This window comes from Monopterus albus, unplaced genomic scaffold (assembly GCF_001952655.1).
Source record: "Monopterus albus unplaced genomic scaffold, M_albus_1.0 scaffold19.1, whole genome shotgun sequence".
NCBI lineage: Eukaryota > Metazoa > Chordata > Actinopteri > Synbranchiformes > Synbranchidae > Monopterus > Monopterus albus.
The window spans coordinates 1,026,315-1,040,231 of NW_018127899.1; the positions used below are offsets into that span (position 1 = coordinate 1,026,315).

Genomic DNA, 13,917 nt, shown 5'->3' on the forward strand with positions numbered 1-13,917 from the left:
AATGCAAAGCAGCCCTATCATTGAATACTACTGATGTCCACTCTCTGTAGTATATTCTTTTTCCGTGGTTGTAATTTTGCAGTAGATCATAAATCTACCAAAGTTTCAAGTCTGCGTGCGTGGGGCTCACAGTGCCAATTAAAGTTTCTGATTATAGCTTCAAGTGGGAGGCGGTGATAATAACATAATAATGGAACATGAAGTTAAAAGTCATATGCAGATAAACATACAGAGCAGATAGCAATGAGCACTCATTAAAATCTTGGACAGGACTGGAACGAGGATGAGAAAAAAAAAAGTCTTCTGGCTGTAATTAGCACACTGTCACTTGTTACAAAGCAGCCCACGCTCGTAGCATGTCAGATCGCTTCCCAGCACCATCAAGCGATTGTTTTGTTGTTGTTCTGAGGAGCAGGACGCAAACAATTCATATTCACTGAGACTGGCGGTCTCTTACCATTGGATGCTTTCAGCAGATCCGTCATGGGGCATTTGAGTGAAAGCGTGTGACAACTGCATCACATAATAAAGCAGAAAAGCCTCAGGTTTAATCGAGGAACACTGGACTGTGCATTCATAAAGACAAGAGGCTACACCCACACAAACATATACACACAGGCAAAAAGAAAAAAAAAGATTCACGCACAATGCTTTTGTCCACAAACCTTTTTTTCTTGATGCTCCTCACAGTTCTAATAATAAAGCAAAGATCTTTGAAAATGTTACCATACAAAGAATGTTAGTGTCATTTAATGTTACAGTCTTAATCCATAAACTCCAGATACACTTCAGTATTTGAGAGCCCTTCCACCAACATCCGACTGTTGCTGCTGCCATATGAAAACTTCATAAATCCAACTCCCAACAGATACACAAAATAGAAAATTCATGGGCATCTAGATACTGGATTGTTTTTACTTCAGAAAAATAAGGTTTTCACCAGCAGTCAAGAAAAACTTTAAAGCTGAAGCACATTCACACCTCTGCATGTTGTTGCTCTTCTCCGGGAGCCAGAGGCAATTAACTGATATCTATTACAGCAGCGGTGTTTTATGTGCCTGCCTGTTATTAGAATCAGCCTAAATGTGCTCAGTGCAACCCCAAATCATAAAATGTTGGGATGGTGTATTAAATCAAAATTAAAACTGAAATAGTGATGTGTAAATCATCTTTGTCCTGTATTACATTGAAAACAATAGAGTAGCACTTTATTTGACACGACCCTGGACTGTTGGGCACCTTTCAACTTGTTTGTAGGAAGAATGGGACAACATCACACCTGACACAGTTAATCACTTGGTGTCCTCTGTCCATAAATGTCTTTTCAGTGCTGTGAAAAGGAACGGCAGCATCACACCGTGGTAAACGCTTCACTGTTCCAATTTTTTTTTTGGTTTGTTTTGCAGGCATCAGAATTGAAATGTTTATTTTGAACAAAGAATAAAATTGATGAGGTATCACATCAAATAATGTGCTACTGCATTGTTTTCAATGTAATACAGGACACAGATGATTTACACATCACTATTTCAGTATTAATTTTGATTTTAAATACTGCCCCAACCTTTTCTGATTTGGGGTTGCACGAAACGTGCACCACTGGGCTTATTACAAAGTTAGATGGATGAAAATACAAAGAGTTAAGATTCCAGTTCATGAAGGTTTGGTCTTAGACTCGAGAGCCATATTCAAATTACTGCAGAAAACAGCTTTGACGCACAGCTCATGCATTGCGGTGTGCACATATTGGAGTAGGACTATGTCCAAAAGTTCAAATTGCTTGTTCCAATATGCCCTGACCTTTGAGAGTGGAGCCAGTTGCTGAATGCTGCTGTGATTTCATATGGATGACAAATGACTAAGCAGTGTTTCTGAATGAACCAGAACAATAACAAATCACTGTCATAATGAAACCAAACCAGAAATGGTTGTGTGCGTCAGTCTTCAGGGTCAGAGATAAGGTTCAGGTCTGTGCAGTTATCAAATGACTGTTAACTTTGTTTTTATTGTAGCCTGTAGGACTTTAAAAAAGTAAATTCACCTGATACCACAGTCAGAAGAGTTCAGGAGGGATTATAAAACTTGCAAATACTCAGGATGTAACATTAAATTTCTGTAAATAGCTACTTGCCAATACGTTATCTCTCACAGCTCCCCTACAAGAACCCTGTGGAGCAAAGCAGCAAGTGCAGAGCCTTTTTCCCATTATGAGATGAATACAGCTTCAGGGTGCACTGGGGAAATCCTTTATTACTCCGTTCAAATGTTCCCAAGATCATCTCCACCCCTAAAATAGCAAAATGATAAACAGGGGTAAATGGAGAGCCTGTCCACCCACTGAAGTTGCTGAGCTACCAAGTTTTCATTGGTGCAACCTGCAAAGCCTTCATCATCTCCGTTAACTTCGACATCACAACATGTTTGCCTGATGAAGACCCTGCAGGTCTAAACACTGCATTAATAGAAACAGTCTCTCCATTTTCTTTGTTGCTGTTTTTGCCCTGCAGACTGAATGTGTATGGGTTGGACTGGGGCAAATGCCACATATCTGAAAACAGGTCTCTATATTTAAGTACTCTATTTTTATTCCTATTTATCTCATTTCATAATGAACATTACTTTGTCTGTCTGCCTGGTTTACTGCCTGTTTATATGGTTTATTTTGGTATATTACACAGCCTTATGTTGGTTTATTGTTTACTTGCCCCTTGTGGGGATATGTACATGCACATTGTACCAGAGTCAAATTCCTTGTGTTCAACACACCTGGCCAATAAAACTGATTCTGATTCTGAAGTGAGAAATTTTAACTTCAAAACATGATAAACAACTGGTAAACAATGTCCCAGATTCAGGGCTATAACCCCTAAAACTACCTACTCTTGTGATTCTCTCTTCTTATAGTGATTGTTTTCTTGTATTTTTGTGGCTTTCTATTGATTTAATGTGTTTTTTCTTCTCATTGCTCCTCCAATAGTGGCATCTTCTGCTCCATAACTGGGAGACAGTGCAGTTCAGCTCTGTTCTGATTGGTCCTTCCTAGAAGCATAATGAGTCTGAATCATTCACATCGAAAACCCCTGAGTGGTGTATTTGTAGATGTCTACATATGTCTGTTCATCACTGTGATGCCTGTTTGACAATGCCTGATGAAGATCTTTTTTAGACTGAAACATTGCTGTAGCTTAAATAAAACTGCTGGGAGCTTAGTGCAGTGTGTGGGAAGACACCAATTCTGTTTTTAAAACTCAAAAGGAGACTGGATTTCTCAGCCACATCTGGAGGAGTCTTTGGAACGAGGACACCTGTCGCCCCATTGATAACAACTTAGATCTTGAGATGAAGACTTTAAATGTGTAATGGTGTGAAGCACATTTATTCTAGTGTGCTGGCGTCATCAACCATGCCAAGTGCCTGTCAACATGGAGAGCGTCTCTGACAGAACGTGTTTGTGTTTTACAACATCCCACCATACAGACAAACATGTATGACATAACACCATCTATATCTACAATACAAGTCAATGTGAGTGGACCCCAGGTATGTTTGAATTCAATTTATCATTTGAGCACAGAAGAAGAAACAAAAGTTTGGTATGGATATTTATTTAGATTTCAATTCTTACATAAATAGTTATTTTAAATCAATCTTTAGTCCTTTCTATATTTCCTATTTGAACAGTAAAACCTGTGCTGTCTTGTATTACCACTAATCGCAACAACTGATTCAAACAGTAAATATTAAGGACAAATAATTTTAGATTTTTAATCACCAGCATCATGCAAAAGCCAAGGATAATGACCCAACATGAAGGGTGAAAGAAAAAGGAGTTAATAAATTTGGGCAGTTTTAGTTTATGATAAAACACAGATCTGTGGTTATTTTAAACAAAGTCATATGAGGCTGGAATTATTTGCAGAGAGCGAGACAGCCCAGTTTTTTCCTGTTAGCATCATTCTCCCTTTTGATACTTATTATCACTGGGAACGAGTCCAGAGGAGGGGCTGTGCATGAATGTACACAAAAATAAATCAAAATAAAAAATTCAGAGTACAAGAATGAGTCGTCACAAGAAACATCTGAAGGCATTGCACAATTCCGAGACTGATCAGTGAGACTTAAGGCAAAAAAGCTTTCTGAAATAAAATAACACGCAAAGATGTTATACTACAATTTTTTTAAACCCACTGACGCATCATTTTTAGAAAAGATCTACACATGCAAACGCAATGCATGCTATAAAAAAACATCAGGAGAAAACATCACGAGCATTCAATTATACAACTTTGTTAATATTATAAGTAAACAACTTTTATGTTATACTGTATGTGTGAAGATTACATGGGCGTTCATACGGCCTGGCATGCTGACATGTACCGCCGCATCAGAGTGACACAGATGGAACGATGAGCGGTGGGAGGCAGCGAGGTGGAAGCTGTCTTCACTAAAGCTTTTGTCCAACACAGGTTGTTTTTTGCCTCGAAGTGTCCTACACAATAAATGCTTTTGGTTGTTACTCCTACACTGACACAGCCTCAGAGGAACAGTGATTTCACACACTGCGGTCGCATCTAAAAAAGCCAACTCCATATGGTTTCTATGAAAAAGAAAAGATCTACATGCTTTCCGATCTATATTGTACGGTCAAATAAAAAAGAATTTATCAACTGACTGTGTTATAACGTTCCTTTGAACAGCTTTGAAACGATCTGCATTAGGCCTGTCAAGCTTTGGATTTTCCTTAAAAAAAGAGATTTAGATCTCAATGGGATGGCCTTGTAAAATAAAGGTTAAATAAAAAGACAATAAACTAAACTAATAGAAGTTGTGCTTTGCAAATGGTTAGTTGGTTTCATTATTGTAGATCATCAGTTATGTTCGGTGAAAATTTCAGCAATGATCAAAAGGCCACATGTTTTTTTTTGTAGATCCTGATCCACAGGCCACAGAGTCCATTTCTAAATGACACAGTATGATGAGATGGGCATTTCTGAGCATGTCTGTTATTTTCTCATGAGCAATACCTCCAAATCCCTGAAAACAGAATATATGGCATAAAACAGTTTGACATTGCAGTTTGACACCTGGGACTTCAGGATATGGTCACGGAGCTAAAATGTTGAGAAATCCTGCAATACAACAGTGAGATACACTGTTCCAGACTCTAGCTCTGAAACCACTGTTTCTCTGAGCAAACAAGAAAGAACCAGTCAATTTTCACTCAACCCTCACCTTGTTTTGTACGTGTAATGCATGTTTCATATACAAATACCGGATGTACATTATATACGAGACTGTGTGTGTGAGATGAAGCTGGCATCTTGCTGTGCTATATGAGTGAAAGGCCCTGCTTAGTGTTTGAGAACAAGAGTCACAGAGTTACGGCAAGTCAACTCTCCAAAAAACATCAGTACAGTATATACAGAATATATATTTGCATTTACATATAAAAAGTCAGTAGTCAGTTCCTGCTTTATCTGGTCTGATCTGGTTTAGTCTGGTGTTGTTTCAGTCCAACACCAGACAAGTGCTACATTGTGCGGTTCGGCATCCCCGCTGTCACACCAACAATACAGAAGAGTAGAAGCTCTATCAGACCTCCTTTCCCCACACTGTGGGACCCTATTCAGTCAAACTGAATAACCAGCTTTCCTGGGATGAGTCTCAGCAAACAATAAGATGCTACACTTAATGTATCAAATTTGGCAGAAATATGTTGCTACAGAGTGATCACTAGGTCTACTTTTACATGAAACATACATTTTTATCTAACCACTCTTATAAAAAAAATACAGGCCTGTCATTCATGATTTAAATATGAATAACTTATGTATAAATAAGGCCTGTTAGTCATGATTTAAATATGATTACAGGCCTCAGTATAAAACATTAATAGTTATATCAGCAGTACAGAAGTGGATTTGACCAGACAGTATATTGACCAGTACACAAAAAAGGCAAAGAATCTGTTTGGTGTATAAATGTCTGAGAAAACATTTTACAAGCGGTTCATAATTAGACATTTTAATTAAGCATCAACAGCCGAGCCAAGATGATTTTGAGGTGTGAGTTTAGAAAAATGTTGTAAACCTTCTTTTACACCGATTCCTTGACTGAATAGGGCCCAAAAAGTATGATAAGATCTACAGCTGGTAGAACACAGAGAGTAAATGTATAAACACTGCGCACACATTTACACAAGCAATAAGGGGTCTCTGTTGCTTCTCTGATAGGAAATGGTTTATGCTCTGCTTAAAGTAACACTGGAAGGTTTTTATATACACATTGCTGGAAAAACAGCAGGGCTCTTTGTCCAGGGCTGTTTCACCTCAACATTTGGCTAAAAGTGACAGTGCAAAAATCTGTTTGGGATTTGGAGTGTTTCCTCATTTTTAAAGGAATACTGCCCTGAAAAACTAAGTCTTGATTATTGAATATTGGAAAGGTTACTCCTTAGCAGAGGACAGCAGCTGCAGGTAGCTTGGATTCAGAGACGTTACATTGGATTCCAGTGATGACCCAGTTTTATCATGGAAAAAGGTTCAACTTCCCTAGAAACGTTTTGAAAACAACCAAAAATCTGACTGTAAAAAGAAGCTGCACTTGCTCCTGCAGTTGCCAGTGGCGGACATAAACAGGTAACTATGCTAGCAACAATCAAAAGCTGTTTACTTGGCTGTATTTTGCCATATATATAAGTGAATAGAGTTTTTGGATGTTGAATATTCTGAACATATAGACAGACAAACCACGATTATGCCGTAAGATAGATTTGAAAGCTTTCTATTAACATGTTTATACTTTTCTGTCACCATAAAGTTGGGTTACTATTAACCTGATAATCACACTCTGCAGCCGTTTTGTTTTCACTTCATTATTCAATCTGACATTGTGCTAATGGGATTCTGTCTGAGAGAGGAAGTCATTTTGTCCAAGCTAATCAGTAGTGATCTGCTGATGTAATCTGTAGTCAGAGCAGAGCCTGTGTTATGGATTACAGCTCAGAAAAACAGTTTCACATCTCAGGTTTTCCTGTATAACATTAAATAATTTACTAAATAATTCTGACTCATACAGTATGTTGCTAAACTGAGTGGGGTACATGCAGTATGATCGTTTGTTTTTCACAAACAAAAACACATACAGTATATACAAAGGTATCATGTAAAATAACTAAAACTATTGGAACTTAAATTGTGTGGATAGGTCTTCATTGCTGTTTGAGAGAAGGACTTTAACATGTGTTATGTCAGTCAAAGAAATACGCCATAATCTGACTTATAGCTGTATCGATTCCTTCTATGCATGTTGCAGATTTGAGGTAATTTCTGATGTGAGCCGATGTGAAAACAGGGAACCTGTCAGTGGTATCTGCTGTAACTGTTTTGAGTCTAAGCTGGGAACTGCTGCAGTCAAGTAACAAAGTACTCCAACCCTTCAGGAGGTGACAGTCTGATTAAGAAAATACGAATTTTCCTTAAAGGAGATGATTAGCTACATACTTCCAAACCTAAGGGTTTCCAGATCGGTACAGGCTTCAACTATTAGTTACAATGCCGCTGGACAACATGGAACTAAAAACTGCTCACAATTTCTACTTTGATCCATGTGGGTTGCTGTTAAGACAAAAGCATTAGTGCATGTTGGTTCACTGATTTCTCTGCACATATTCACAGTGTATTGTTACCACACAGGTGCAAGTCACCTGATCTGATAGCAACCAAAGTGCTATAATTCTCATCCTACAGTTTGGCAAATATTTTGTGAATACTTGGTGAGAAAGATATAACTGTGAACTCCACAGACTTACCAAAACTCACTGACACACCAACACATTGTTATTTAAACATTTTTTGGCAATACTAAACAAAGTGAGAGGTAGAGAGACGTAAAACAAAACAAAAAAATGCTTCAAATGTACAATGTTATTCCATAAAAATAAGGAGACTTTAAAATGTAACAGTTCGGTAGTGAGATGTGTGTTTTTGACTTCTGGGCTTGGAGATCTGCATTTCCAGAACCCACAGAGGACGCGGTGCTATGAATGTTATCTGACAAGAGTAAGGCTGGTACAAGTCCCTGCTGTATTTGATTTGACCAGACTCCCAGGGAGCACAGCTTCCTTTTGAGTCAAGGCAGGTGGAGGGATCACAACACAGGAGTGTGGGAGGCTTTCAGGTGTGTGATGGGTCTGTTCTTAGTGGAACGTGGAAGTGGTGGCGAGGGGGTGGGAGGGACAAGGCCCTGAGTGCAGGACAACAGTGCATGCTTCTGTTAAACTAGCACATGCTCCATTTATTTATAAAACACATACTCAGTCACAAAGAAGAATGTGGCGCCAGAGCCTAAATATTCCTGTACAAAGTCAAAACCTCCAGTTTCTGCAGCCAAAAAACAAGTAACTGGAAAAGGTTTTCACATTGATTGGTATAAATTTTCTCCCAGAAAAGATTTCTCCTCTCCAGACTCAATTTTGTAAACATTTATATATTGAAAGACATGGTTTGTGAATCAAGGGGGAAGTGGAAATAGAAATAGGAAACAGATGAAGAGTGTTTCAGAAAACGGCCTCCCCAGATCGGACACTTTCGGTCTGACAGCTGCTAGTGGACAGTTTCTGTCCACTTCACTCTTTCTAGTGCAGCTAAGTCAGCCCTGCACCCAACTTCGTCCAGATCCAAAGTCCCTTCCTCTGTGAGTGGAAGGATTCCACTTGGGGTTATCTGCATCACCGCTCACGGCCAAACGTTCACAAAAGTGCAACATGAGAGAGCAGGCAAGGCTCACCGTGTGCTCAAAAGCTTCCAGTGAAGAGTAGGAAGAAAAGAAGCAGAGAAGAAGAGAGTAGAGGCCAGTAGAGTCGGCTGGCCAGAGCTGGAGCAAGGTCTCAGCCTTTAGATTCGGCTTACCCGTCTGGCCAGGAGGGGGTGGATAGCTGGTGGTGGACATGGGGTGTAAGGAGGTGGCAAGGGCCCAGGTTTGATTCCTCGGGTCCTCATGTAAGACAGGAACTGGTCAGGGATTTCGGCAAGTACTTCTTTAGCTAGACGAGCCATACTGAGGATGTGGTTTCCTCGTCGGTCGATGTAGTCCCTGAAAGGAACAAACTGAGAAGAGGAAACAAGAGGGGGACAAGAGACAAGGAATTAGAACAAGAGAGCAGAAGAGAGGAGAGGGAAATGAAAGAAAAAGAAATGAAAGTAAACAACAAAAAGCCAAGAGAAGAAAAACAGAAATAAGGAGAGCAGAGGAAACAAACAGGACAGAAACCAGAGAACAAAGAAAAATAAAGAACATGCTCATATATCAGGTGGGAGAATGTGAAAGATGAACTATGTTAAGGACACAGGGAAAAGGTGGATATAGTTTAGAGAAGCGAGAAAGTAGAAATGAGATAGAAAAATGGCAAAGTGAGGACAACAGTGCAGCAGTGGGTCAAGTACCATGACCTTTCCCATTAATCATAAAGCCCACATTTCTCTGGAGACATTCTGCTGAGCAACCAGCCTCATAGGCAGTCAGCCATGTCTTCGGGAGTCTTCTGTACCTGAACAATGTCCCTCTCGGCGTATCGTCCTTGGGATGAGATCCTCTCCTCATCCCCGTCCAGCTCGATCATTTCTAAGGAGGGAAGCACATCAGTCAGGAGAGCATGTCAAAGCCATCATATCGGACTTGGTAAACTCACACCAAATGCCGCATGAACCATTGGTACGTAAGTCACACACAAATGTGCACACAAGGGAAACATGCTAGAATATTTGTAAGCAGGACCAAAAATGTGCACCATGGGGACATCATGCAGCCCCCATCAGCGTGATAACGGTTAAATCCTGTTGACTTTGCAGGCCAATTGCTCATCATGAATGGACTTGTCTTTACAGAGGAGTGCTCTATGAATTATAAACATGAATATGTTTGCAACAGCACAGGAGGGAAGTGAAGAGTATGGCTACTGTCCATAAAAAACACTGCCACTGGTCTGATGATGAGAATTTTCACATTTAACCTTCGATTCAGCAAAAGAGGGGAGGAAAAATGAAGGGGAACGAGAATGGAGGCGAGAAGAATAGAGGAGCTGCACCATGTGGGAGGCCAGATAGGAAGCAGAATGAAAGCAAAGGACTGCTGCATTCAAATCAACACAAGCACACACCTGCTGTACACACATGCAAGAACACAAATACACATGATCTCCCCCCTGCTTACCATCAAATTCTGCTGGTCCAACCCCGACTATTATAATTGACATGGGCAGAGATGCAGCCTGTGACAGGTGGAACAAGACAGAGAAACTGTATGCAAGGCGAGGAAGAAGCAACCTTCATTCTTTACACTGTTTGTTATCTTAATGGCCTCAGGTTGTCAGTGAAATCCCCCAGATATTACTAGCTATAAGTTAACAACCCATAGAAGGGAAGCTGAGCAGAAAAATAAAACACTATTGTGAAGACAGACAGGGTTTGTCCAATTTGATCTGCCCTCTGCAGCGTGTTTCATAAAGTCTCTCGTCCAGCCAGTTCTGGAGTTTCTAATTTCATGTATCTACAACTTGACAGGTTAAAAACGACTTCCATTTACATCTTCCCCGGCCCAGAGCTGCCACTGAACTGCTGCCCTGCATCGCAATATTGTTTATTAAATCTTAGCCGAGTGGGACAGCAAAATACAGTTCGAGTGATGAATGATGAATGAAGGTTTTTCAGTGTTTCATAACTTCCTGTGGTTATTAGATGGATGCCCAAATTGCCTGAGATATGAAGAGCAGGAATCCTCCGCCGGCTAGTAAATAATTACTCTCCAATCTTACTTTACAATAACATTACATCACGTGGGGGCATGGAGGAGGAGAAGGGAGCATGAACCGAATGGTGAGGCTATGCCAGGCAGAGCAACGAGCAAAGGCGACTGAGGCTCCAAAGATATGAGCTCACCCAATATTGTTACACACATCAGCTCTGATGCCCCTAATTAGAAAGTGGAGTTATTAGACTGGAACGTGGGACTGTTGGGTGCAGGGGGAGAGGGGAAGCTGACCAGGCCGACCGCCCTCATCCTCGCTCCCCTCATTAGTGAAGATGAGAGAGAGGAAAGTACTACCAGAGAAACACAGCAGCTGGACTGCTTTTCATATTGTCCCCTTCATAATGTTTGTTTGCTGGTTTATTAAAACTTCCATTAGTGGCGTCTTCACAGCCAGACCTCCAGGGGTCCTCACCTTTTACAGTAAATTAACAGAAAAGCACATGGACTGCTGCTACTGATCCTGTAAATTCTATCATGTGTTTACAAAGTCCCCTATGCTAACAGCATTTGAACAATAAAACATAAAAGGAAGAGGTTTAATGGGATGCAGTGCTATACAGTACATTGACTATGGACTCCTTGGTCTGTGCCATATCTGTGATCACGCCGTCGGAGATGATGAGCAAGATGAAGTACTGTGAACCGTCTGTCACTGCTGACGCATACCTGGCACGAAGAGAGATGAGAGGTCAGAGGTCAAACTAGCTAAACTAAAACACAGACACAGGGTGATAGAAATCTGTGCATCTCCTTCATGTACAAAAACTGGATTTCAACACTTTATAAGTATTAAAAAGGTTTCTGTTGAAATATATCTATATACACCCACACAAACACACACACACACATCACTGACCAGGTTTACACAAATTTTCAGCAGCCTGAGTTACAAACTGGAAGCACAGAGTTTAAGAGAGTTTGAAGACATTCATCTCTCAACTGAATAGCATCTAAGAAGAAGATGCTATTGCGCTGCATTATAGGTTTCTGCTAGAATTTGATCATAGTTGCAAGTCTGTGCTATTATTTGTTGTGTCACACTAGAGAGTTTTCTGTAAGTCCTATGAATTTGAACATTCATGGTTCACCAGCTCAGGAATATTATTTGGATGCAGACACTTTGGTGTGTGGCAGATCTTATGTGAATAGTATCTTGCAATTTTTGTCAAAGCATTCTATACATTGTGGAGACAGCAGTTAAAATATTTATATTGGCCCTATGTCACAATGGTGAAGAATCCTTTAAAATGATGATGATGATGACCCAGATCAGCACCAAAATCTAACTGATTGTTCTGTGGTCCATGCCCCACCTCTCCAAAAAATGCCATAAAAATCCATTCATTACTTTTTGGGTTATGCTGTGAACAAAGCAACAAATGCTGGCAAAAACATGGCGGTGGTAATAAACTCACACAAACAGTCAATTTCAGCATTATATACAGTGTAATAAATAAAAGGGAACAACAAAAAAGAAAATATACCCCTGTTTATTTAAAATAAAGCCTACACTGCTGATGAAGTGTGTTGTATACTAGTGGAGTGGGATTTTATTACATTTATCAGAAACAGTATGGTACTCACCTATACAGACCAATACTGATAGGTCTGTTTATTTATCTCTCATGATTTTTTCAGATTTCTGTTTAGATGACGGATGGACAAATAGATACGTTGTTTGTCATTCTACAGAAACCCACACTGGTGAAACTTCACCAAAGCTGATTAATGTTACTCTCATGTAGAACTGTAAATTCCATACATGTAGTTGCATCATACTCGGTAACATCTGCGTGTGTATCTGCCCACATGTTCCACATACCTGGCTGTGATTACAGTGGACCTACCTGGCCACATGGTTAATAACAGGGGAGAAGTGTGTGGGTCCGTAGAGACGCACTGATTTGAGACTCTGGTAATAGGCCTCCATCACCCCCTCAATGCCATTGCAGTATGGATTCTGTGGATTACCATTCTGCCGAGAGACAGAAGAAGTCGCTAAGTAAAGAATTGTCTTTCTGTAACTGAAAAAAATTATAATATTCTTCTAGAATCAGCTGCAGCAACACAACTGAAGTGTTTTGTTGCTAAGAAAGGTTTTTATCTTTATTAACCTCATTATTCTAAGCAGGAGGCACAGGAGCTCTTCTAAGGCAAATTAAAACACAGTTGTGTACTGTATAACGTTCATAACACTTTTATATAATTTCTGGAAGAAGCAAACCTCACTGACAAAATTTGGAATGCTGCTGTTGCTCTGTAGTACTGTATCTTCAGCTACTTTGTTGCTTCAGGTGTTTAATACACTACTGGAAAGCTGTTAGTTTATAAAGAGTGTAAGTAGTTATTAGAGTTTATTAAAGTTTATTTACTGTATATAGCACCTTTCTAGTCACAAGGTGCTTCACACTACAGTAAAAAAAACAACAACTATATATCCTATAAAATACCAATATTATCACAAAAAATATAACAGAAAAAGAGCACTGCTCAAAAGCTAGTTTAAAAAGATGGTCTCTGTGGTACACCTGAGACAACACATTTTTACCACTGTGAATCAAAGTGAATTAGTTTGTTTTGATATACAGACAGTGTACCTGAAAGCAAACATAAGAACAGTGCCGCCCAGAAGAAGAAGATAAATACATAAAGCATTTGTGGATGTCAGTGTATTATTACACTATTGGAAAATGGGTGGAAAATTACATTTTATTTTAAAAACAGCATGTTTTGGCTACAAATTGCAGGATAACATGATTAGATGCAGCAAAAACAGCTGCAGGGCCAAAACAACAATACTCCTCTAATATTATCACAAAATAGTATCTAGTGTCCCATCAGGATGTAAATCCAATCCTACAATGAAAATATTACGTATACTTTAGGGAACTGTCAAGAGTTTAACTCCTGTGTTGCAGCATTTCAGGGGAAGTCATTTCACTTTTTAAACTTTGAATTAAGAATGGATTCCAGCAGAAGCACTTTGGTAAAATCAATTGCATTTGTTTATTTGCACCAACAACACGTGATGATAACATCTCTTAGGATGAGTTTATCTATGAGAAACTCATCCACTGGCTTCTCAAATAAAATACTGTTTTAAGACTTTAT

General features: G+C 39.5%; 1 protein-coding gene across 1 annotated transcript in view; it reads right to left on the minus strand.

Moving 5' to 3' along the window:
• Positions 1–3,607: 3,607 nt before the first annotated feature.
• Positions 3,608–13,917, minus strand: part of LOC109956378 (copine-8-like) — a 50,383-nt gene continuing 40,073 nt past the window's right edge. The window contains exons 16-21 of the mRNA XM_020593430.1: positions 12,654–12,781; positions 11,370–11,472; positions 10,210–10,267; positions 9,548–9,621; positions 8,910–9,107; positions 3,608–8,244 (exon numbers count right to left, since the gene is read on the minus strand). Of these exons, the coding sequence (XP_020449086.1) occupies positions 8,149–8,244; positions 8,910–9,107; positions 9,548–9,621; positions 10,210–10,267; positions 11,370–11,472; positions 12,654–12,781 (657 nt within the window). The 3' untranslated portion in view covers positions 3,608–8,148. The remainder of the gene's footprint in view (positions 8,245–8,909; positions 9,108–9,547; positions 9,622–10,209; positions 10,268–11,369; positions 11,473–12,653; positions 12,782–13,917) is intronic.